We start from the raw sequence: 24,296 nt of genomic DNA on the forward strand, positions 1-24,296 counted from the left end.
GAACCTCTTCTTTGATCACCAGCAGCTGCTCCACATCTGCAGGACACAAACAGCAACATCAGAAATCTCTTCATTTGACTCTGAAACAGCGGAGCAACATTTATCCTATTCAGCTGGCGATTTATCAAAGATATCAGATCTTTCTGAAGACAGGCTGTGTGCGTGTGCGTGTGTGTGTGTGTGTGTGTGTGTGTGTGTGTGTGTGTGTGACTGAATAATAACCAGACTAACTTTTATCATTGACCAAGTCGAGTTGACTCACTAAATTCATAACTGAATGATTATTTAATTAATAAACAGAACATTTGTCTAAAGTCATGATCAAATTCATGTAAAATCTGAGCAACGAGGGTTTGAAAATGTTCCAATGAGACAAACCAATGTTGACAGATAAAGGATCTTAGTTGTGGTGGCAGCAGGCCTGTTCCAAGAGCTTTGCTCACATTCCTGATCAGGCTTCATAATGGTTCTGGACCACTGTGTGATAGAAGCTGATCCTGCGGGTGGACTGTCTTTAGGGGGCTGAGGTGTCTGGTGGTCTTGGTGGACCCTCTGCATCTCAAACTGAGACCACAGAGTCCTGTGTTCTTGAGTCATTGTCTATAGTCTCTGTTGTTGGAGAGCTCAGTGTGGTCCCTGATGGTCTAGTGGCTAGGATTTGGCGCTTTCACCGCTGCGGCCCGGGTTCGATTCCCGGTCAGGGAATGAGTTATTTAGAGGTTGAGGGAGAGGTGATCAGGTGGTCCACGTGATGGTGGAGGTGATGAACTGTGAATCCATCATGGCTCCACTCTCACCCCCATTGTAGTGTCCTTGGTTCACTCTGCCATGGCCCCATGTTGAAGGGTGACTGTCTCATTCAGGTTCAACCCTTTGTTAGACTCTATTAAGCCACTGACTCCTGCAAGGACAAACTCTGTAATCCTCCTTAGTAGCTTTGGTTCCTTGCAGCACAGAAAGTCCATTCACTGATGTAGGAACTGGAAAACTTAGAGCTCCATTCCTTCCTCCATTGAGCAGAACAAACACAGAACAGAGAGCAGTTCCTCCTACAGTTCTCAGAAAGTCTGAGGGCACCAAAGAAAGGAGGGAAATGTAATCAATGTTGAATTCATTTACATTTCTTATATTTGATCAAAGCTAGAACTTAATAAGCTGCCATCAACCTTGATGACCAACTCCTTCACTGTGTAGTTTAAAGTCCCTGGTTTGATTTGTGTCAGGACTTCAGAAGCTCCAATCCTCTCTAAGGTCCAGTGAGAGTGGAAGAGATTATAAATGAGAGAAGCAGGGCCCTCACTCAGAACTGAACCAGCTCAGTTGGGAGAGCCTTAGACTGAAGATCTAAAGGTCCCTGGTCCGATCCCAGGTTTCAGCAGAGGAGCAGCATTGACTTTACTTTCCAGTGGAGGAACTGCAGACATGAAGGAAACTAACATCTTGTCCTGTGCATTCTTGTGACATTCAGGACATTTTTGGAGCCTCTTGTTGGATTTTGCCACAGAGAATCAGAGCCAATCAAAAGCCTGGTGGACTTCAACATGGAGGACTGAACAAGTCAAGAAAGCATCAGTTTGACCTTCACAGGTGTTTCTGTTCCTGTCTCAATGCTGTAGAAAGAGCCTGAGGAGCTCAGACGGTAGAGCATCAGACTTTTAATGTGAGGGTCCAGGGTTCAAGTCCCTGTTCAGGTGCTGTGGAGGTTCCAGTGTTTGACAACATGGTACTGGATGAAGTTTAGTGTTGAACAAACTGTCATCATCAAAAGTAGAAGTGTTCTTGTCTTGCCACTGTGAGACAGTCGCTAGAAAACTGACCAACAATAATTTCATGTGGCATGCAATTAACAAAAGACTACAAATGCCACTGGTCAAGTCAGTTTTATTTGTATTGAACCAAATCACAACAAAGTTCTCTCCTGACTCTTTACTAGTAGAGCAGGTCCAGCACCAAACTCCTTCAATGAACCTCCACCCAACAATTCTCCACCAGCAGCACATCCTGCAACAGTGGTGATGAAAACCTTCCTTTTAACAGGCAGGAACGTGGAGCAGATCCAGGATCAGTAGAAAGGGATGTTTGCTTTGACCGGATGGGGGGAAAGAGAGCAGGAGAGCGGGGCAGAGACAAAGACAGAGAATGGAGGAAGACAGATATACAGAAGGAAAGAGAGGGACAGCGATAAAGAGAGAGAGAAGTGAAGAGACTGGTGGACAGACAGGAGAAGTGGTGAAGGGTGGATGAGGCGTCATGAAGCCTGTGGACGCCATGACACTGTGTTACTGTCACTGAATACTGACACCTGCTGGACTGTAAACTTCCCTGCAGGCTTGACCGACTGAACTGACACTGATTTGATGACCCGTGAACACAATAAGATCATTGAAGTCTTTGTGTTCATACTGGATCGTTCCATGTCTTTGAACAATGGGACCATGATGTGAAAGTCTCAGTGAAAGTGATGGGAATGAGGACGCTTTGTTTTTACAAATTTTTAATAAAAAAGAAGTTTTTCCAACGTTTTCAAATCAAGTCTGTTGGGTTTCTTGAAGCGATTTCTCCTGCCGTGGAGAACACACGCTCACATGGCCCTGATGATGACGGCCTGCACAGGAAGTCTGTGGCCAGCAGGAAGAGGCTGGGACAGGCAGTCTGCTGGCTCTTCAGTGCACCAGAGGATCTTGAGTCCGTCCAGTATCTGCTAGTATCGCTGTACTTGCTGTACTTGATGTACTCGCTGTACTTGATGTACTCGCTGTACTTGATGTACTCGCTGGAGTTCCACTTCTTCCAAGTCTCCGCACTTCATCATCCAAGTGCTGCCACAGGTCATTTAAAGAAAAAACAAACAAACAAACAAACCGTCCTTTTAGTACAATTTCCAAAAACCAACACGATGATGAACAACATGGCTGATGGGGCTGAGAGAGCTGTGATGGAAAGGAAGCTGCAACAGACGCGCGGACCAGAGGGAGGAAACCACGGCGTTTCACTGCTTTACATTTAGAATCTCACGCCAAGCCGGAGAAGCAGGTCCTGAATCAGTCACATGGTCACTGCTGGCTGGCGAGGCTTCGGACGTCACCACATACGTCATCAATACGCGCTTCACAGAACGAGACGAAGACGCGGGAAGCTTTGAACACAACAAGGAAAGAAGGAGAAGTCCGTGAAGCCCCGGCCTCGGTCTTTGTCTCCTGAAGGCTGAGTGGCGCCGGTAGAACCTCAACATGTGCGCCGCGCAGCTGCTGCGGGTGTCGGTCCAGGAGCGGATCCTCGCCGCCGCTGAAGACTTCCTGCTGCAGCTGGGAGAAGGAGACTCAGCGGCTGGAGTCCCGGTGCTGAGAGCGCTGCTCACCGAGCGGCTGGCGGCGGCCGCGGAGCAGATCGTGGCTCTGCTGGAGGAAACCGTGGCGGAGTACGAGCGGGAGAACCGCCGGCAGAGGTTGCTGCTCGATGCCGTGGTGAAGCCCCGAGTCAGGCTGGACAGAGCAGGTGAGTCCCGCAGGGACCTGCTGGGCCCCGAATTCAGCCAGGAAGTGGAGCTGCAGAGGCCCTCAGAGAGCATTTTAGGGGATTTTAGGTGTAAAAAGCCATTTCCGGGTTGTGTGTGAACGTCTGAAAGGTAAAATGTAAAAATTCAAAGGTCAAAATCAAAGGGTAAACTAGTTTTTCTGTGGATTGTTGTCCAGCCTTCTTTTGTAGTTTTTACCCTGTCCTGTTCAGCAGCAGCATCCATGTTCCTGGTGCTTTGTTGGACTGAAGCAGTTCTACTCTGCTAAGGAGGAACCTGATAAACTCCTCCTATCACCTTCTGTGTTGAACTTTATTAGGAATGTGTTGGTTCATTGATGAAGCTACCGGACTGAGACTCAGGAGAGGACAGGAAGAGAGAGCAGGGACAGGACAGGAAGAGAGAGCAGGGACAGGACAGGGAGGACAAGGGGGGGGGCAACAATAGGAGAAAAACAAACAAACAAAAACAGTAACAACAATAACAACAGAGATTTATCGAGGATTCGATCTGAAATTCTACTGGTCACCAAGAGACAAACTATAAAAATAGACCAGAGAGAGAGAGAGAGTAGAGCCAGCAGGTATTTCTTCTCAGAGTATTACAGTTCTACAACACAGAACAACAGAAGTTATCAGTCGAGAAAAACTCTCACTGACCTGTCTTTGTAGCCAGAGAGGCGTGTATTTTGAGACCAGGTGTGTGTGTGTGTGTGTGTGTGTGTGTGTGTGTGTGTGTGTGTGTGTGTGTGTGTGTGTGTGTGTGTGCTACGGTTTGTCTTGGATGCTGTGGGTAGCTGACTGTAGCTGATGTGGGGGACCAGAACATCACACCCCCAGTCCAGGATAGCAGGCAGGTCAGGACCAAACCACCAGGGCACCCAGAAACCCCCTGAACACAGGGAGCCCCAGGAACCCCCCCCCCACAGGCCCCCAGGCCCGCGCTGGTGCAGTTAGCAAAAGGGGCAGCAATGGACCCACTCCCCGCCCCAGCTGCACCCCCATCCCAACATGGGTGCAGGGTGTGTGTTGTGCGTGGGAGTGTAGATGTGATGGTGTGGATGACTAGAATGTAGTTAAAATCCAGGGAGGCACCCGGGGCGTGGGAGCGCCGCCGGTTGCTTGTTTGTGTGCCATTTATTCTTTTTTATATAAATATTAATATTAATATTGGCCCAGACGTTATGTGTGCCAGAGAGCTAAGTATTTCCTGTGTAGGTGTTTTTTGTGTTGTGTTATTTTTTGATGGCGCCATGAGGATCATGAAGTGAAAGAAACAAAGACCTGACGCATCAGTGGATCTCAGGAATCGTCACTCCAGGGCTGGAACCTGAGGTGTGAGTCACTGTCAGTGGTCAATGTTAAGAACACTCCCATTGACAGGCATCAGAAGCATGTTACCATTGGACTGAACCAAGACAAGACCAAGCTGAGGGGACATTCACACTGTGTTGCTAACTCCTGCTAACTGAGTCGTGTGTGACAGGCTGGCCCAGCATGCTGTGCATGTTGGTGTCCTTGTGTCGTTCTTCTGTAGGCTGCTACGGTGCTACCTTGTTAAAAGATGATCCTGTAGACTGGAAGTTATATCAGCCCATTAAAAACAACCTTTTTTTCTCCACTGCCCGGTTGGCCTGGGCTGGACCGGCCATTAGGGAATCATTCCACTTCTCCCAGTGGCCAGCACCTCCCTGGCTGTGAGTGCAGGTGGGCTGACATGTTTAGCATCGGTACAGGTTCCCTCTGGTTCTAGGGACTGAACTCTCATTCTCCTACAGGGTCTCATTCTAGAAATGAACATTCTGACTAGCAGATGTGATGATGAATGGACAAAACCATTCAGCAGAGGGGACCTTTGACCTTTGACCTGGGTGACACAACGTTGATCCAAGCATCTGAAGCCAGCGTTTCTGTTCCCAGTTTGCTGACTGGTCGTCAGTAGCAGGACGTCTCTTTTCATTGAGTTGATTTCTGTTTCTGTCTGTTGCTCCGCTGTTTCAGAGTCAAATGAAGAGATTTCTGATGTTGCTGTTTGTGTCCTGCAGATGTGGAGCAGCTGCTGGTGATTAAAGAAGAGGTTCCCCCTGAGCTGCAGGACCCAGAGCCCCCCCACATTAAAGAGGAGTGGGAGGAGCTCTGGACCAGTGAGGAGGGAGGGCAGCTTCAAGGACAGGAGGAGGCTGATATCACCACGTTCCCCTTCACTCTGGTCCCTGTGAAGAGTGAAGGGGACGAAGAGAAACCTCAGTTCCCACAGCTTCATCAGAGTCTAACTGAGGAGAACATGCAAGAAGAGTCTCTGAGCAGCAGCCCAGTTCATCCTCTGAAAACAGAAGCTGATGGAGAAGAGAGTGGAGGACCAGAACCAGAACCAGCCAGCAAGGTAGATCCAGATCCACTTGTACAACCCCAGACTGAAGACCAGATGTCAGACTCTTCTGAAGCTGAGACTGAAGTCAGTGAGGATGATTGGGTCAGACCTGATAACACGGCCTCCTCTGAGCACAAGGAACCCTTTGGCTCAAGGAGGAATTTGCTTCAGAAACTGAGCCCAGGACAGGAAGTGACTCATTGCAGCTCAAAAGAGCAAGAAGTAAAGACTGAAAGAGAATCAGAAATCATCAGGAACGTGAACTTTGGTCCTTCTGAATCTGAGACAGAAGTCAGTGAGGATGAGCGTCCATTTAGGTGCTCAAAGTGCAGTAAAGGTTTTAGATATAGAAGTGGTTTAGGTACACACATGAGAACACACAGTGGGGAGAAACCATTCCCCTGCTCAGTTTGTGGCAAAAGATTCTCTGTGAAGGGACATCTGACAACACACATGAGAAAACACACTGGGGAGAAACCGTTCCCCTGCTCAGTTTGTGGCATAAGATTTTCAGTTAAGGAACGTCTAGAATTACACATGAGAACACACACTGGGGAGAAACCATTCCCCTGCTCAGTTTGTGGCAAAAGATTCTCTGTTAAGGTTTGTCTGACGAGACACATGAAAACACACACTGGGGAGAAACCATTTCCCTGCTCAGTTTGTGACAAAAGGTTCCCAGAAAAGACATGTCTGATAAGACACATGAGAACACACACTGGGGAGAAACCATTCTCATGCTCAGTTTGTGGCACAAGATTTTCAGAAAAGGGATCTCTGAAAAGACACATGAGAATGCACACTGGGGTGGAACCTCTTGTCTTGACAGCTCTGAAGCAGACAAGAGTGGGAGATGTAGGTTGAAGGCCAAATAATGACTTTATTTAAACCAATGATACATCAAAGATGAACTCAGTGAGCGATGTCACTGTCAGTGAAGTCTATGGTTGTGGTTGTGTGTGAGTGTTAGGGAGGTGTAAGGAGGAGACGATGGATGAGGAGGAAGAGAGGCAACTCGAGACAAGACGTCCACCACCATGTTGTCGTCCCCTTCACATAGTAAATATCCAGGCAGTATAACTGCAGGAACAGAGACCACCTGACTGGTCTCTGGTTGGGACACTGCAACGAATGAAGGAAGGTGAGTGGATTATGGTCAGTGTAGACAACGTGTCTACATGGAGAACAATGATGAGAACACACAGCTGAGAGACATCAGTCTTGCTGAGTTAGTTAACAAAGGAAAAGATGAGACGACGCAACAGAGAGACTTCCTTTGTCCATCCTGTGTTGTGTGACTGAAGCTGAGGAGAAACTGAAACTAATCATGGTGGTGGAGGCCAGACTTGAGGGTTGTGGGTGTAAAGAGTTTTTGAAAGCAGAAGGGAAAACACAGCAGGAAAGAGACAGGATGAAGCTGAAATCATGGAGCCACCATTGGACAGGAGGGTGTGAGGGCTGATCTGATTTCTCTGAGGTCACCATCAAAGATCCACTTGGCACCAAGTACTGATCTTTATAATGAAGTATTGATCCCTGATCAAACACTGAATTGTCTTTGAGATGTGTGAAAATAAATGAGTGGGTGGAGTCTCTGATATCAGTGATGTCATCCAGCTGTTTGAGAAATATGTGGCATAAGCTGGAGCCTCCGGTGAAGTACATTTAGTAGTAGTACACATGCAGTATACGCTCAGTACCGGCTCCTACACAGACACAGCGAGCGCTGCTTTAACAAATACATGGTTCCTATGGGAGGGATTGCTTGGATTTCCGGTGTATCAGGACCAGGACTGAAGTTGGTCCCTGACCGTCCTGGAGGGGCGGCTGTAACACAGGATGAGTTTTCACAGTGAAGGTCTTCTTCTTCTACAGCTGAATTAAAGTGTAAACAGCAGTCTACACACCTTTAAATGTCCTTATAAACTTGTCTTTTCATAAACTTTCTGTTCTCTTTTAAAGTCGTCAGTGCTTTTGTTTCCATGTAGAGGCTCTACTTGATCACCACCCTTGTGTTTGACTATTTGGAGTGGATGTTATCTACAGACATCTTTCTACTTTAAATAGATGAAAGACTTGTTTTTCCATCTCATGTTGTTCCTGCAATGATTGAAGGCAACAAACAACAACACATAATTTGCCATTTTTCATGTTATTTTGAACTTTTCCATTTTTATCTCAGTTCCGGGTAAAAATCCTTCTTCCTCTTCTGTGTTTTACGGCAGCTGTTCTCTGAGTTTGAAACTCCACATTAGAACTGCAGCATCAATCAATCAATCAATCAATCAATGGATTTGGATGGATTTTGCGTTTGTTTTGTCTGCTCTTTTTTTCGTTGTACTTGTGGTCATCATTGTCTCCAATCAGAAAATCTGAGGCTGGGACGTCTTGATGACGCTTGAAGACAGGAAGCAGGTCTCAGAAGAGTGTCGACAGTCTGGTGCTGCATTTCTCTCTCTTCTAGACTCAACTGGTGTCCATCAGTCTGTCCATGAACGCCCTCACTGTCACAACCACACCTCCACCTCCTCCTAACATGTGGAACTGAAGCTGAACATCTAGTTGTGTTTCCACAGAACGCTTTTATCAGACCACCAATCAATCACTTTGGAATTTGGACTGATCAACTACAGTCCACTCAGGAAAACAGTGGTTTCCAGATGTTTGTCTGATCAGGCCACACCTGGATTTAAGGAAGCGATTCCAGTGGTGCTAAATTCAGTGTCGTGTCCCATTGTTACAGAGGACACTGTTGTCAACCTTAGTCCCTCCCAAATTGATAGTTTTATCAATAGAGCAACAGGCACCTTAGGATCAACTCTGGACTCATTTGCCCCACTAAAAACTAAATCTATAAATCCAAGGAAACAAGCACCTTGGTACAATTCAGAAACCAGACAGCTTCAACAAAAAACCCAGAAGTTCAAGAGAATATGGCGCTGCCCCAACTGGAGGAGTCTCATTTAGTCTGGCAAGACAGCCTTAAAAGCTATAAGAAAGCCCTTCGTATAGCGAGAGCAGCCTACTACTCAGCACTAATAGAGGAACACAAGAACAACCCAGGTTCCTCTTCTTTCATGGACTTCTTTAATGACAAAATTGTCCTTATTAGAGAGAAAATTCACCTCCTCCTGCCATCAGCTGACAACATGGCACCTATAGCCTCAGAAGCCTTAGAGGCTGCTGGAGGACCAGACGTACACTTGATAGTTTTTGTACCGTGAGCCTTGATGAGCTCAGTTCAATCATTTCCTCCTCTAAACTATCCACCTGTCTTCTAGACCCCATCCCAACCAAGCTACTTAAGGACTCTCTACCCTTCGTTAGCACCTCCCTCTTAGATATGATCAATGTGTCTAGTATCTGGTTACGTCCCACAGTCCTTTAAAGTGGCAGTAATTAGACCCCTCCTCAAAAAGCAACCCTGGATCCAGAAGTTTTGGCCAACTTCAGACCAACATCAAATCTTCCTTTTCTCACCAAAATTCTGGAGAAAGCAGTTGCTAAACAGCTCTGTGACTTCTCCATAGCAACAGCCTATGAGAGGATTTCCAGTCAGGGTTCAGGATTCATCCTAGCACAGAAACAGGACTAGTCAAAGTTACCAATGACCTCCTACTAGCATCAGATGAGGGACTGGTCTCTGTGCTGGTCTTATTAGATCTTAGTGCAGCTTTTGATACCATTGATCACCATATCCTTCTACGGAGACTGGAACATGTCATTGGCATTAAAGGAACTGCACTTAACTGGTTCAGGTCCTATTTACTAGGTCATCTCAGTTTGTACTGACTAATGATATCCCCTCTGAAAGCACTGCAGTCTCTTATTGTGTTCCTCAAGGCTCTGAGCTTGGACCAATCCTCTTCACCCTTTATCTGCTTCCTCTCGGTCACATTATTAGGAAACACTCAATTAATTTTCACTGCTATGCTGACGACACACAGCTGTACTTATCAATGCATCCACATGAAATAAATCAGCTGACTAAACTGGAGGCCTGTCTAAAGGAGATAAAAAACTTGGATGACCCTTAATTTCCTTTTATTGAACTCTGACAAAACTGTGTCATGAAATAACTTCTGTTGTGATTTGGTGACTTGACTTGACTTTTAGGTTAGAATTAATTTTAAAGCAGAAAACTCTTCCCTCTTCAATCCTGTCACTCAGTGTTGTAAACTGTTTCAAACAAATTCTACTGTTCAACAGTTCAAGTGTTTGTAATGAAGCTGAATATTCTCCTCTACTTTCCTCAATTGTGTTTCTTTCATGTCCTCCTGAGATCAAAGACAGAATTCTAGTTACTGTCAAAGCCCTGATGACATCGTCAGGAATTCTGACTTTGATCTGGAGACTCTTGCTTTAATCTTAATTTGATCTGACTAATGTTTTAGTTTAGGTTGCATGATACCGACCACCTCATTTCTCCTGATGGACTGGTGACCTGTCCAGGGTGAACCCTGCCTCTTGAACAATGTCACCTGGGATCACCCCCCCCCCCCCCGTGACCCTTAAAGGATAAGAACAGAAAGTGGATGGAGGGATGGACTCAACACTTAAATCAGCTGATCTGATCCACATTCTAATGTTTCCTGTCCCTCTTTAGGAGTCAGTGAGAATAGTAGTGTATATAATAATGTATATCCAACCTTGTAGTATCTTTCCAAAGCTTTGAGTATTTCTTCTTGTTTCTACTTGTAGTTTTAGTGTCTGGATCTTTTCTTTTGATGTCCTGCTGTCTGCTCTTTGCTTTTGGAGCTTCCTTCAACAACTACCAGGCCTCCTGGGTACTGTCGGAAACATGGTCAAGTTCTTCTGACTTCTCCAGGAACGTCCTGCTCACATTGGTCTGTCTTCATTTTGACTCCTCCCACTGCCACAATGACCAGCCTTTATACTCTTGGTGACTGGGGCCCTGGTTGCTGCAGACCTCAACACCAGCCTGTGGTTGTGAGCAGTGCAGAACAGAACTGACAGTATCTCCCATGCAGGACCTGGGTCAGCGCCTGGTGCCAGCTGGGGCACCGCTTTAACCTGGACCCCTAGAAGATCTTCTCCAGGAACTGGCCTTTTTGGTTCCATCAAGGCCTGAGAGGATGGTGAAGAGTGATCCTCCACCAGGCAGCACAGTCAGCAGCAGCCATTTTGTTCCACTAGAATCAAGTATGATAGTGACAGACTGGTGTGTACTTGCTAACTGACACTTCCTGTTTTTACTGCTATTCTTCCATGAATGTGCTCATGTTGGCTGCTCCCCAACCACAGTTTCAAAGCCATGAGGACATCTTTCATCAACAATCAGACTTATTTTTTCTCTATTTGGACAAATAAGGTTTCAACTGACACGGCTGGCCAACGTCCTGGAGTTCATTCAGCCTGGAGAACCAGGTGCTGGTTCCTTCTTTTACCAGGCAGGAACGGGCAGCAGATCCAAGATCAGTAGGTGCGGATGTCTGCTTTGACTGGTAGGAGGAAAGAGAGCAGGAGAGCTGGTCAGAGACAAAGACAGATCATGAAGAAGGAGTGCTGTATTCTGCTAGCACATGCTAGTGACAGTCAGAGATCAGGAGTCTCAGCAGGGAAAGATTCATCTCTTCTTTCAGAGGACAATTGGACGTTCACTGGAAGACTGTGAATGTTTGAGGGTCAGAGGAGAAAAGAGGAGAAGTGCACCTGTTGTGTGTGATGGGGCACCAGCATGGAGGAAGTTGTCAAACATTTTGAGCGAAAAAGCGTGAATCTTCAAGTAAAGAATTAAAATGATTTAGTTAACAATGAGGTCTCTGTCATAAAACAAAAGGAACAACTGACTCCCTCACCATTTCCACCCTCTTCAACAGATTCACATTTCAAAACAACCAGGTTTATTTTGTTCCCTTCTTTTAGCAGAGGATGGTTTTGATCCATCCAACTCTGGGTTCTGGGCCCAGCACGCTTCCTCTGTAAATCCATATTTTGGGTTCTGGCTTGTTCTGCTTTTCATTTTGTGTTTGTATTAAAGTTCTGTTGCTGAAAAAAAGACTTTTTTGCCTTTTTAAAAACACACACACACACACACACACACACACACACACACACACTACAGCCAAGCATATAGAATGATACAGTCTGAGGTGGTTTTGACTGGTAGGCACCAGTGTGCACTGTTTGGCACTGAAGTCACGTGACTGAAGTCATCCAGTCATGTGACTGAAGTCATCCAGTCATGTCAGTGATGTCACTTGGCAGGACTGTCACTGCCGTCTCATTCTAGAAAAGAATCCAGACTCCACCTGTGGCTCCATGATAACTGATGGACCTCTGGTTGGAGGCTGGACGATGATGTTTGGTCTGGGGGGGTTAAGATGGTAGGGCTGTTTCAGTTCTAGTGCTGAAGGCTTTCACCATGACAGTCAGACTCTCCTCTGTCCTTCATGGTCCCTCAAATGTGCAGTGTGGACCTCACACACTGAATTTAGCCTGAAAACTCTTCATGAACAGCAGGAGACTCAGAGTCTCTGTGGCGCTCGGCTGTTAACAGAGAGGCTGGTGGTTGGAGCCCCCCAGGGACCAGGACCAGGCTCTACTGGTGCTGAGGACTCTGTTGATCAGCTGCTGAGTTGCTACTTGATGTCAACATTGGTCTGTTTCATCCTGAGTAGTTTGATCCTAGCAGAGTTGCTGCATCGATGATCTGAATGTGGACGGACAGATTGACCCTCCACAGCAGACGCCTGTCACAGATCTCTGGATGAGACACTTTGAGGTAAAGCCAGGTTCTGCCAGTCCCACTCACATGTTTCAATCACATGTTCAGAGATGGGTTTGTTGTTCCTGAATCCATTTCTTATTTTCTGATCACCTTGTGGATTGTTCATCATTCTCCTCATCACCATACTTTAGGTTGCAGTACGAACACCTGAGTTAGTCTGGGGTTGCAGGAATCATACAGCATCCAAATAATAGCAGGCTGAAACATTTATTTAAAAGAGTTTAACATGGTTACACACACACGCACACACACACACACACACACAGCCTTTCTTTGGTATAAAATGGTCTGTCACATTCTCTCACATTGCACAACAACACAACAAACAAAGACGGCAGGTCCAGTGTGGTCCTGATAAGACCACTGGACTGCAGGGTCCCAGTATCACTGGTGACAATGGTTTTACCAGCTGGGACCTTGGACAAGAACTTCTCAGAGGAAACTCATCATGGAGGCTCAGTGAAGAAAACTAGACCTGAGCTGCCTGCTGGAACCTAGCAGGTGAAGGACAGAGCTCCACCTCTTTAGAGACACCACCACTGTGGGCTCATGTTGGCAAAAGAAGTGGGTCAGTTTTTGACACACACACACACACACACACATACACACACACTTGGATATACATGCCTTTAACTGCTTCAATTACTGCAGGAACCAACAAGAACCATCCAGAACCTGAACCTCTATATCTGATCCTGGGTCTGTTTGTTTCCATAGGCTAGCACATGGCACAGGTCGGCCTGGTTTTAGAAAGTTTCTTGGAATCCTTATTATCAATAAAGTATTAAATATTTTGCATAATAAATGCATGCATGGCCTCATATTTTGCCATTTTAACGTGCTTTAAGTTGACGGTGCCCACCTGTCGTGTCAATGTTTCTATGTTTGTCTGTTCTGGTCTGAATGAAAGAGGAGGTTTTCTTGGTCATGTGACGTGGATGAGAGTTCAACTAGAACTTCTTGATTCAACAGGATTTTAGTTTGTTGGGATTTTGTCAAAGCCACCAACCAAACCTCTGAGTGGTGCAGATGTCTGCTGCCTCCTCAGAGCAGACTGGAGCTCAGCCTCACTCACCTGTGGGAGCCCCAGCAGAGCCACCGTGTGATGGAGTTTCAGTTTAGGCTCCAAGGTCCTGGATTGAATTGGTGTTTTGTGTTTTTAGGCCTCCTGGCACCGATGAATGAATGAACCATTGTTCCAGAGGGAGCTGGTGTCAGGTCAGTCCCTGTTTCTACAAGACCTCCTGCTGCAGAGCCACACTGGGAAACATCCATCCATCCATTTTCTTCCACTTATCCTGTTTAGGATTGTGTGTGTGTGTGTGTGTGTGTGTGTGTGTGTGTGTGTGTGTGTGTTAAGTCACAACAAAGTTCTCTCATGACTCTTTACTAGTACAGCAGGTCCAGCACCAAACTGCTTCAATGAATCTACACCAACAATTCTCCACCAGCAGCACATCCTGCAACAGTGGTGATGAAAACCTTCCTTTTAACAGGCAGGAACGTGGAGCAGATCCAGGATCAGTGGGGACGGCCTTCTGCTTTGACCGGGTGGGGGGGAAAGAGAGCAGGAGAGCAGGGCAGAGACAAAGACAGAGAATGCTGTCCTAAAACAAGGACTGTTCAGTCAATGTTAGAGCAGAGTGGCGCAGAGGAAGCGTGCTGGGCCCAGAACCCAGAGGTTGATGGATCGAAACCATCCTCTGCTAAAAGAAGAAAAATAAAATGAACCTGCATCTTTAGAAATGTGTGTCTGTTAAAAAGAGGTTCATAAGGATTTTTTCTTCCTCCACAATCACCAACCATTGTGAGAGTTAACAACAGTCCACTTTCTGACTGAAGCAAAAGTAGACTTCAAAAGGTTTTTCTGATTCAACATAGCAGCTAAATTTCCATTTCCATTTCCTGAACAGGACAGGTTAAAAAAAGGGAATGACATGACCAAACTGGGAAACATCCATTTTCTTCCACTTATCGAGGGGGGTGGGGGTGGGCTGGAGCCTATCAATGTAAAACATTTGAAATTCAGATCCCTTCTTCTTTTCCTGCTCCAGCAGAGTGGCTCAGCAGAAGAGAGCTGGGCCCAGAACCCAGAGGTCAATGGATTGAAACCATCCTCTGCTGAAAGAACAAATAAAACAAACCACAACCAGGCTCTACAATCAGTACCCCCCCCCCCCAATCTGGGACCAAAGGTTTGCACCTACAGCTCCTAAGGAGCTTCCTCAGGCCACTCTCCCCTTTTGGCTCCACCCCCTTTAAGGAAACCACCAGGAAGAGGTGAGGACTGACCGTGACGACTGAAACTGCCACATTTACATGAGACAAACTAGATCAACACTAAATACCAGGCCTTGCACAGTGATTCCCACTGACTGACACTGGGGTCTTCATTTTCCACAGGCAGGATGGCCGGTCCCCCTGTGCTTCCCAGGTCCCTCCCTGGAACACATGGCATAGAAAATGTTTCACATGTTTGCTGATTCAATAAACCTGACCATTAACATGTGTGTGTGCCTCTAATTTACATAAACTGTTAATACCAAGACAAATGCTACCTTCAATTAATCATTCATGTCATGGAACCCTGGGTCTCCATTACATTGGTCAACCAGAGAAGCTTCAACTGATGACGCTCATTCAACCCTGCATGAAGGTCAACCTGCATCATCTGCTGCTCATTAGCAGGGAATTAGCTCAAATGGTAGAGCGCTCGCTTAGCATATGAGAGGTAGAGGGATCGATGCCCTCATTCTCCAGAATACTTTAACTTGTTCTGTTGATCAGAGGAGCTGCTGGGTGATGAATGCTGATATTTGTCCACTGGTGTGATAAAGTGTCCCCTGTTACTGAGATGTGAATGAACACCTGCTCAGGTCAAAGCTGCAATGAAGTCAAGTCATCACCCTGTAAAGCACCAAGTAACAAAAGTTACACTTTACAAGTAGAACAGGTCCAGTTCAACACTCCTTAAATGAATTTACACCCAACAATTCTTCATGAGCAAGCACATCCTAGTTTAGGCCCAACTTTTCTTGGCGCTCTCCCAGATGCTTGGGAGCTTCTGGGGGAGCGCTAGTTGGGCCTAAGCTAGGAGCTAAGCTAAGTTGGTCTGCACCAGCTAGTGAGGGTTGGCTAGCTCTCGCAGCTTTTGGTGCAGAGCCGCTGCAGGTCCAATTCAACCTCGCGAAGCCTCACCTCCAACACAACAAAAAACTACATTTAACACACTTATCAGTATCACTAAAGGAGGCAGAGGAGGAACAAAACATGTGGCACTCTGAGCAGGAGAGAGGAGAACAAGAGGGAGAAGCCATCGTTAGCTTAGCGTGTTTACAAGGCAGAAAGACTGTTGCTACAAGAATGATGGTCTTTTAAACTTCAGCCAAATAAAGCAAGTAGGTATTAATTTTTGGTGGGTAATTAGTCAATGAAATAAGGAATTAGCAGGGAGGATCACACTTTAGCTAACACAATGAAGCAAGGCTCTACGTTCAGCAACACAGAAAAAGGAGTTGAGGTCAAACGCTTCCTGCAACCAAGGTCAAAAATCCAGGACGGACGAAGGGGAGGACAACAAAGACAAAGACACAAGAAACAGTGATAATAACCATCAACTCCATAACAACCATAACAAATATAACCATACAGAACATATATAACAAATATAACAAGAAAAGTATGAAAAGATATGTCACCTCTGGTCAAATACCCTGATTTGCATTTGTGTCTGTCAGCATTTTCATTTTCATGTTAAAGCCTCCAGAATGAGGGGAGGGGTCAGGGGCAGTTTTCTGTGTTGTCTGCAAACTGAATTACAGGAAACCTGAACTTCCACTGTCAATGTATCCAACTGATTCATAATTTTTTGATCTATACATAGATAACTTGTAGTTATTGCCCACACACACACACACACACACACACACACACACACACACAAACATTTTGTGAAACAACTCAGGAGACATCAGGTGTTTTACTTAGAGGGATTCATTTATGATAAACGAGCATGGAGGAGACCCAGTAATCATCAACACAAGCGTCACATGAGCAGGTCACCACCCACTTTTATTGATTGGTTCTTGTAAGAATCACTCCTAATGCCATCAGGATGTCATTTTTTGTCCTGGCCTGTCTCAACTGTTGGAGCACAACTACAGCCTGAACTCTGCCACTACCTTATCCCTCCCTAACAACCTCATACAGACCCACTATCTGGACTAGCCTGACCCCCCTGACCCTCATCAGTCACTCGTAGTGCCTCCCACTGGAGGGAATAGGAGCATCTGTGAGCTCTGACTGTTGGGATGCACATCCATGTGATGAAGAGCTGTTTTAAACAGGGAATCATTTGACCTCTTGACCTGTGTGGGCAGGTACAGAGGGACGATTCCATCATGAACAATAATATTACTAAACAAATGGGTCTTTAGCTTCTTTCTGAAGGTGTCCACAGCGTCCTCATGTCCAGTGGGAGAGCATTCCAGAGTCTAGGAGCTGCAACCTGGAAGGTTCCCTCTCCTTCAGTGAGGCTGAATCCCTGTGGTCAGGGAGGATAAGGGACCCCACAGGTATCACGAAAGTGCTTTAGACTGCAAAGGACACAGCTAATCAAGCTGGGATCAACTGCTGTGGTGATCAAGGTATCATCATATATAACAAACAAAGAAAACAAAGTTGAGGAAAAGCACACAAAGAAAAAACGATGAACATGAACAGAGCATCTTCTACACCAGATGTCACACGGCTCAGTAGACCTCTGGTTTGACCCCTAGCAGGTCCAGTCTCCAGGGTGCCCCCATCATTCTGCTCTTCAGTCACAGGACATGCAGCAGAATCCCGTCGCTCCTCTGCAGAAGAACATGTGAGAGCCTGCTTGCTCTTCTCTGGCTGGACGTAGGGGAGAGTCTGCTTGCTCTTCTCTGGCTGGACGTAGGGGAGAGTCTGTTTGCTCTTCTCTGGCTGGACGTAGGGGAGAGTCTGCTTGCTCTTCTCTGGCTGGACGTAGGGGAGAGTCTGCTTGCTCTTCTCTGGCTGGACGTAGGGGAGAGTCTGTTTGCTCCTCTCTGGCTGGACGTAGGGGAGAGTCTGTTTGCTCTTCTCTGGCTGGACGTAGGGGAGAGTCTGTTTGCTCTTCTCTGGCTGGACGTAGGGGAGAGTCTGTTTGCTCTTCTCTGGCTGGACGTAGGGGAGAGTCTGCTTGCTCTTCTCTGGCTGGACGTAGGGGAGAGTCTGCTTGCTCTTCTCTGGCTGGACGTAGGGGAGAGTCTGCTTGCTCTTCTCTGGCTGGACGTAGGGGAGAGTCTGTTTGCTCTTCTCTGGCTGGACGTAGGGGAGAGTCTGCTTGCTCTTCTCTGGCTGGACGTAGGGGAGAGTCTGCTTGCTCTTCTCTGGCTGGACGTAGGGGAGAGTCTGCTTGCTCTTCTCTGGCTGGACGTATGGGAGAGTCTGTTTGCTCTTCTGTGGCTGGACGTAGGGGAGAGTCTGACTTGACACACACACACACACACACACACACACACACACACACACACACAATCCTAAACAGGATAAGTGGAAGAAAATGGATGGATGGATGTTTCCCAGTGTGGCTCTGCAGCAGGAGGTCTTGTAGAAACAGGGACTGACCTGACACCAGCTCCCTCTGGAACAATGGTTCATTCATTCATCGGTGCCAGGAGGCCTAAAAACACACAAAACACCAATTCAATCCAGGACCTTGGATCCTAAACTGAAACTCCATCACACGGTGGCTCTGCTGGGGCCCCCACAGGTGAGTGAGGCTGAGCTCCAGTCTGCTCTGAGGAGGCAGCAGACATCTGCACCACTCAGAGGTTTGGTTGGTGTCTTTGACAAAATCCCAACAAACTCAAATCCTGTTGAATCAGGAAGTTCTAGTTGAACTCTCATCCACGTCACATGACCAAGAAAACCTCCTCTTTCATTCAGACCAGAACAGACAAACATAGAAACATTGACACCACAGGTGGGCACCGTCAACTTAAAGCACGTTAAAATGGCAAAATATGAGGCCATGCATGCATTTATTATGCAAAATATTTGATACTTTATTGATAATAAGGATTCCAAGAAACTTTCTAAAACCAGGCCACCCTGTGCCATGTGCTAGACTATGGAAACAAACAGACCCAGGATCAGATATAGAGGTTCAGGTTCTGGATGGTTCTGGTTGGTTCCTGCAGTTAAAGGCATATATATCCAAGTGTGTGTGTGTGTGTGTGTGTGTGTGTGCATGCATGTGTACCGTAAATGAGCAATTCGTAGCAAAGTCGATGTGGACCCCGGGCGTTTAAAAGAGACCAGGCGTCGATTGGTAACAGGCTTTTATTTTGGCGCTGGCCAGCACTGGGCCACTATTATTATTTTTTTTAGCAATAGGTATACAAGGTATAACAATATACTGTAGTACTTTAAAGAACAGTAGTGCAAATATCAAGATTGTCCAGAGAACACTTTCCACAAGAACACTTTATTAGTAAGAAAAGGGGCGTGACAACTTGAGGCCCGTATCCTTCCACTTCCACGACAGTCTCATGAGGCCAAAATAGCAGATCTACACATTCACAACGACGCGTTACCACCTTGTAGATCTTTTTTTTTGCATGGAACCGTGAGCTTGAAGATTTGCTGTCTGCGGTGCACTGACATCATGAGACATAAATTACTGGGAAGTTCAAATAAATTGCAACATCTTACATGAAACCAAGTTAAGATAACATTAATCTCAAATAATGGCCCCCAGGCGTTTAAATGAACCTGGCGTTTATTTGAGACAGGCGTCTACTTTACAAAATGAGGTTGGACCCTCGGCCATCAAATGAGACCCGGCGGCACTTTGACACCAGGCTGTTAATTGGTCAGTTAGGGTTGATGAAGGTTGATAACATCCACTCCAAATAGTCAAACACAGGGGTGAGGATACAAGCAGAGCCTCTACATGGAAACAAAAGCACTGACAACTTTCAAACTGTACAGCGAGTTAAGAAAAATACTCTCTTTAAACCTTTTTATTAACTGTCCTCATAAACCTGTCTTTTAATAAACTTTCTATTCTTCTGTTAACTTTAAGTTCACTGTTCAGTAACTGGATGGATGACAACAACAGAGATGCCTGTTCTGAGTTGAGTCATTTGGAGGTTGATCTCATGGTGGATAAAACTGCAGGCTCACTGCTGCAGAAGCTTGCTTTTTCCTTTGTTTGGTGACGCATTTCCTTTGTTTGTCAGGAGGCAGGGTGAAGGGAAGTAGACCCAAATGAAGAGGAGGGTAAGGAGGGTGCACAAAAGAGGTTTGTTAAAGAGACTGGAGACTGGAGAGACTGGAGGCTGGAGACGAGAGACTGGAGAATTGAGACTGGAGAGACTAGAGGCTTAACATGAGAGACTGGAGGTGAGAGACCAGGGAAACCTGCAGGCTTGAGACTAGCAGCTCGTGACTGGAGACTTGTGGCTTGTGATTGGCGGCTGTCACAATGCTTGACGTAGACTTCGACATCACAGCACAGCAGTACAATAAACATCACCACACTAACGACCCCATCGGTCCTTTAAAAAGAAGATCATTAACAACAGAGAACAGCTCTGTGGTAGAATTCCATCACCAGGCAACTAAACAAGAGGCAGAATCATCTTAAAATACATAAGAAGGTCCTCAGTAAAGCCAGAGCCGCCTCAGTAAACACAGAAACTGCTGCTAAACCAGATATTTCTTTAGACCACTTTTATCAAATTAACAGTCCAGAACTTCATTCAATGATGACCTCATCAAAACCTTCATCCTGTCTCTTAGATTGTTTCCTACTAGGCTGCCTAAGGAAGTCTTCCCTCAGTGAGCACCTCTTTATTCAATCTGATTCCTCTGTCTGTAGTAACAGGACATGAACCACAGTCCTTGAAGGTAGCTGTCATTAAACCACTGCTTCAGAAGCCTCCTCTAGACCCTGAGGTTCCAGCCAACTATGGACTGACAGCTAACCTCCCCTCCTCTCTAAAATCCTGGAGAAAGCAGCTGTGTTGCAGCAGGTATCTGGAGGGTGGAGGGCTGTTCATTCAGCCCTACCTGCACCTCGCTCTTTTGTCATGCTTCAAAGCCACAGCATGGCAGTGTTTTCTCCCCAGTGTGGGTTCTCATGTGTCTTTCAAGACTTGCCTTAACTGAGAATTTTTTGCCACAAACTGAGCAGGGGAATGGTTTCTCCCCAGTGTGTATTCTCATGTGTGATTCTAGATTTGCCTTATTTGACAATCTTGTGCCACAAACTGAGCAGGGGAATGGTTTCTCCCCGGTGTGTGTTCTCATGTGTTTTTTCAGACACCCCTTTTCTGAAAACTTTTTGCCACAAACTGAGCAGGGGAATGGTTTCTCCCCAGTGTGTGTTCTCATGTGTTTTTTCAGACACCCCTTTTCTGAAAACCTTTTGCCACAAACTGAGCAGGGGAATGGTTTCTCCCCAGTGTGTGTTCTCATGTGATTTTTCAGACTTCCCTTTACTGAAAAACTTTTGCCACAAACTGAGCAGGGAAATGGTTTCTCCCCAGTGTGTGTTCTCATGTGATTTTTCAGACTGCCCTTTACTGAAAATTTTTTGCCACAAACTGAGCAGGGGAACGGTTTCTCTCCAGTGTGTGTTCTCATGCGTCTTTTCATACATACCTTTTCTGAAAACCTTTTGCCACAAATTGAGCAGGGGAACGGTTTCTCCCCAGTGTGTGTTCTCATGTGTGTACCTAAACCACTCCTGTATCTAAAACCTTTACTGCATGTTGAGCACCTAAAAGGATGCTCATCCTCACTGACTTCTGTCTCAGATTCAGAAGGACCAAAGGTCACGTTCCTGGTGATCTCTGATTCTCTTTCAGTCTTTACTTTTTGCTCTTTTGAGCTGCAATGAGTCACTTCCTGTCCTGGGCTCAGTTTCTGAAGCAAATTCCTCCTTGAGCCAAAGGGTTCCTTGTGCTCAGAGGTGGCCGTGTTATCAGGTCTGACCCAATCATTCTCACTGACTTCAGTCTCAGCTTCAGAAGAGTCTGACATCTGGTCTTCAGTCTGGGGTTGTACAAGTGGATCTGGATCTACCTTGCTGGCTGGTTCTGGTTCTGGTCCTCCACTCTCTTCTCCATCAGCTTCTGTTTTCAGATGATGAACTGGGCTGCTGCTCAGAGACTCTTCTTTCAAGTTCTCCTCAGTTAGACTCTGATGAAGCTGTGGGAACTGAGGTTTCTCTTCGTCCCCTTCACTCTTCACAGGGACCAGAGTGAAGGGGAACGTGGTGATATCAGCCTCCTCCTGCCCTTGAAGCTGCCCTCCCTCCTCACTGGTCCAGAGCTCCTCCCACTCCTCTTTAATGTGGGGGGGCTCTGGGTCCTGCAGCTCAGGGGGAACCTCTTCTTTAATCACCAGCAGCTGCTCCACATCTGCAGGACACAAACAGCAACATCAGAAATCTCTTCATTTTACTCTGAAACAGCGGAGCAACAGACAGAAACAGAAATCAACTCAATGAAAAGAGACGTCCTGCTACTGACGACCAGTCAGCAAACTGGGAACAGAAACGCTGGCTTCAGATGCTTGGATCAACGTTGTGTCACCCAGGTCAAAGGTCATAGGTCCCCTCTGCTGGATGGTTTTGTCCATTCATGATCACATCTGCTAGTCAGAATGTTCATTTCTAGAATGAGACCCTGTAGGAGAATGAGAGTTCAGTCCCTTGAACCAGAGTTCTCAAAAGATGATCAAACCAGAAACTGGACTCTCCTCTTGGAAGTGAAGACGCCTCTCATCCAAGAAGCTGCTTCAGTTCTAAAATTCAGTGGGAAGTCTCAGGTAGAGAACCACCCCAGGGGCATGGAAACAGGGTCGTTCAGGTCACCTGAATGAAGGCGTGAAAACTCAGTGGATCTAGAGATGGCATTGTGGGGGGGGTCATAAATGGTGTCTGAGCCCCCCCCCCCCCCATGACCATATGTGGCAGGAGTTTCAGAGAAACTCAGAAGGATCTTTAACACACATCAGATCCCTGTGCACTTTAAGCCCAACAACACCACGAGACAGAAAACCTCAGCCTCAGACACCACCTGGCACCCACCTACAATGCTGTCCTCAGACCCTCCCCAGGAGGTGCAGCCAGCCTTCACGCCTTCATTCAGGTGACCTGAACGACCCCCCAAGAGGGCTGGGAGGGTAACGACCCAGAACTGAGGCCAAGGACTCACATCTCCACCTGATGAGCCTCTCGTTCTGGCCTGACCACCACTTGTTTTTGCCTCCACCCCCTGGGGTGGTTCTGTTCCTGATACTTCCACTGAATTTTAGAACTGAAGGAGCTTCTTGGATGAGAGGCCAAACGTCTTCACTTACAAGAGGAGAGTCCAGCTGCCTGGCTTGAGAATTAGGATGACCTGGAAAACTGAGAATATTCACAAATACTAGAACCAGAGGTGACCTGTACTGATGCTCAACATGTCAACCACCAGATAAAAAGAGGAGACACACACACACACACACACACACACACACACACACACACACACACACACACACACACACACACACACAGCCTGTCTTCAGTATAAAGCTGTGTTCTGTCTCGTTGGAAGACATCTCTGACTGTGTTGTTAGCAGGGCTGCTGTGAATCAAGAGGTTCTCCATCCATACCTGAGTCTCCATCACTGATTCCTCTCCTCCACCTCTTTCTGACACAACAATCCTGACAGTGACAGTCTGGGTTGGAGCTGAGCAAAGTTGGATCTGACCCCCGGAAACCGGACGGCGCCACCTACTTGTTGGGCGGGACGCAGCCAAGATGGCACCCAGCGCGTCCCGGGCCTTTGGAGGTTTAACGGCTCCACCAACACCGAATAGCAGTCAACTACTAAACACTTCTACGTTGTTCCACTCCTGCTCAGACGGTCTGAACACAATGACCCGGATTACGGACACAACCAGACAGGAGACACTTGCTGGCAGGAGTGCGGTCTCTCGGTTCTCCTGGTCAGTGTGGGGGGACTCACCTGCTCTGTCCAGCCTGACTCGGGGCTTCAGCACGGCATCGAGCAGCAACCTCTGCCGGCGGTTCTCTCGCTCGTACTCCGCCACGGTTTCCTCCAGCAGAGCCACGATCTGCTCCGCGGCCGCCGCCAGCCGCTCGGTGAGCAGCGCTCTCAGCACCGGGACTCCAGCCGCTGAGTCTCCTTCTCCCAGCTGCAGCAGGAAGTCTTCAGCGGCGGCGAGGATCCGCTCCTGGACCGACACCCTCAGCAGCTGCGCGGCGCACATGTTGAGGTTCTACCGGCGCCACTCAGCCTTCAGGAGACAAAGACCGAGGCCTTCCGCTTCTTTTCTTCTTCGTCTTCTTCAAAACGAGCAGAGTCCAAGCTCTGTTCTCTGTGCCACTCCAGACTCGCTAACCTGGTAGCAGCGGTAGTGATGAGTGGAGTGATCCAGGATTTCGTTTTGAAAAACGGTTATCGATGACGTATTTAGTGACGTCCAAAGCCTCGCCGACCGGCAGTGACCACGTGACGGATTCAAACCCTGGTTCTCCGGCTTGGCGTGAGATTCTAAACCACTAAAGCCTGATTTATGCTTCTGCGTCGCGTCGACGAAAACCCCAACAAAATCCTGCCTCCGTGTCGCGT

At 47.0% G+C, this 24,296-nt stretch overlaps 1 protein-coding gene and 1 non-coding gene across 2 annotated transcripts in view; one reads left to right on the plus strand and one right to left on the minus strand.

Moving 5' to 3' along the window:
- Positions 1–24,296, minus strand: part of LOC147271392 (uncharacterized) — a 73,836-nt gene that overhangs the window by 1,233 nt on the left and 48,307 nt on the right. Inside the window, exons 2-4 of the mRNA XM_086202766.1 lie at positions 23,758–23,895; positions 22,871–22,959; positions 20,892–21,414 (exon numbers count right to left, since the gene is read on the minus strand). Coding sequence (XP_086058892.1) covers positions 20,892–21,414; positions 22,871–22,959; positions 23,758–23,895 — 750 coding nt within the window. The remainder of the gene's footprint in view (positions 1–20,891; positions 21,415–22,870; positions 22,960–23,757; positions 23,896–24,296) is intronic.
- Positions 634–705, plus strand: trnae-uuc (transfer RNA glutamic acid (anticodon UUC)). The gene has a single exon. It is a non-coding gene; the product is annotated as a tRNA-Glu (tRNA).

This window comes from Aulostomus chinensis, chromosome 1 (assembly GCF_037954235.1).
Source record: "Aulostomus chinensis isolate RoL2024-O1b breed Wild chromosome 1, RoL_Achi_v1.0, whole genome shotgun sequence".
Classification (NCBI taxonomy): domain Eukaryota; kingdom Metazoa; phylum Chordata; class Actinopteri; order Syngnathiformes; family Aulostomidae; genus Aulostomus; species Aulostomus chinensis.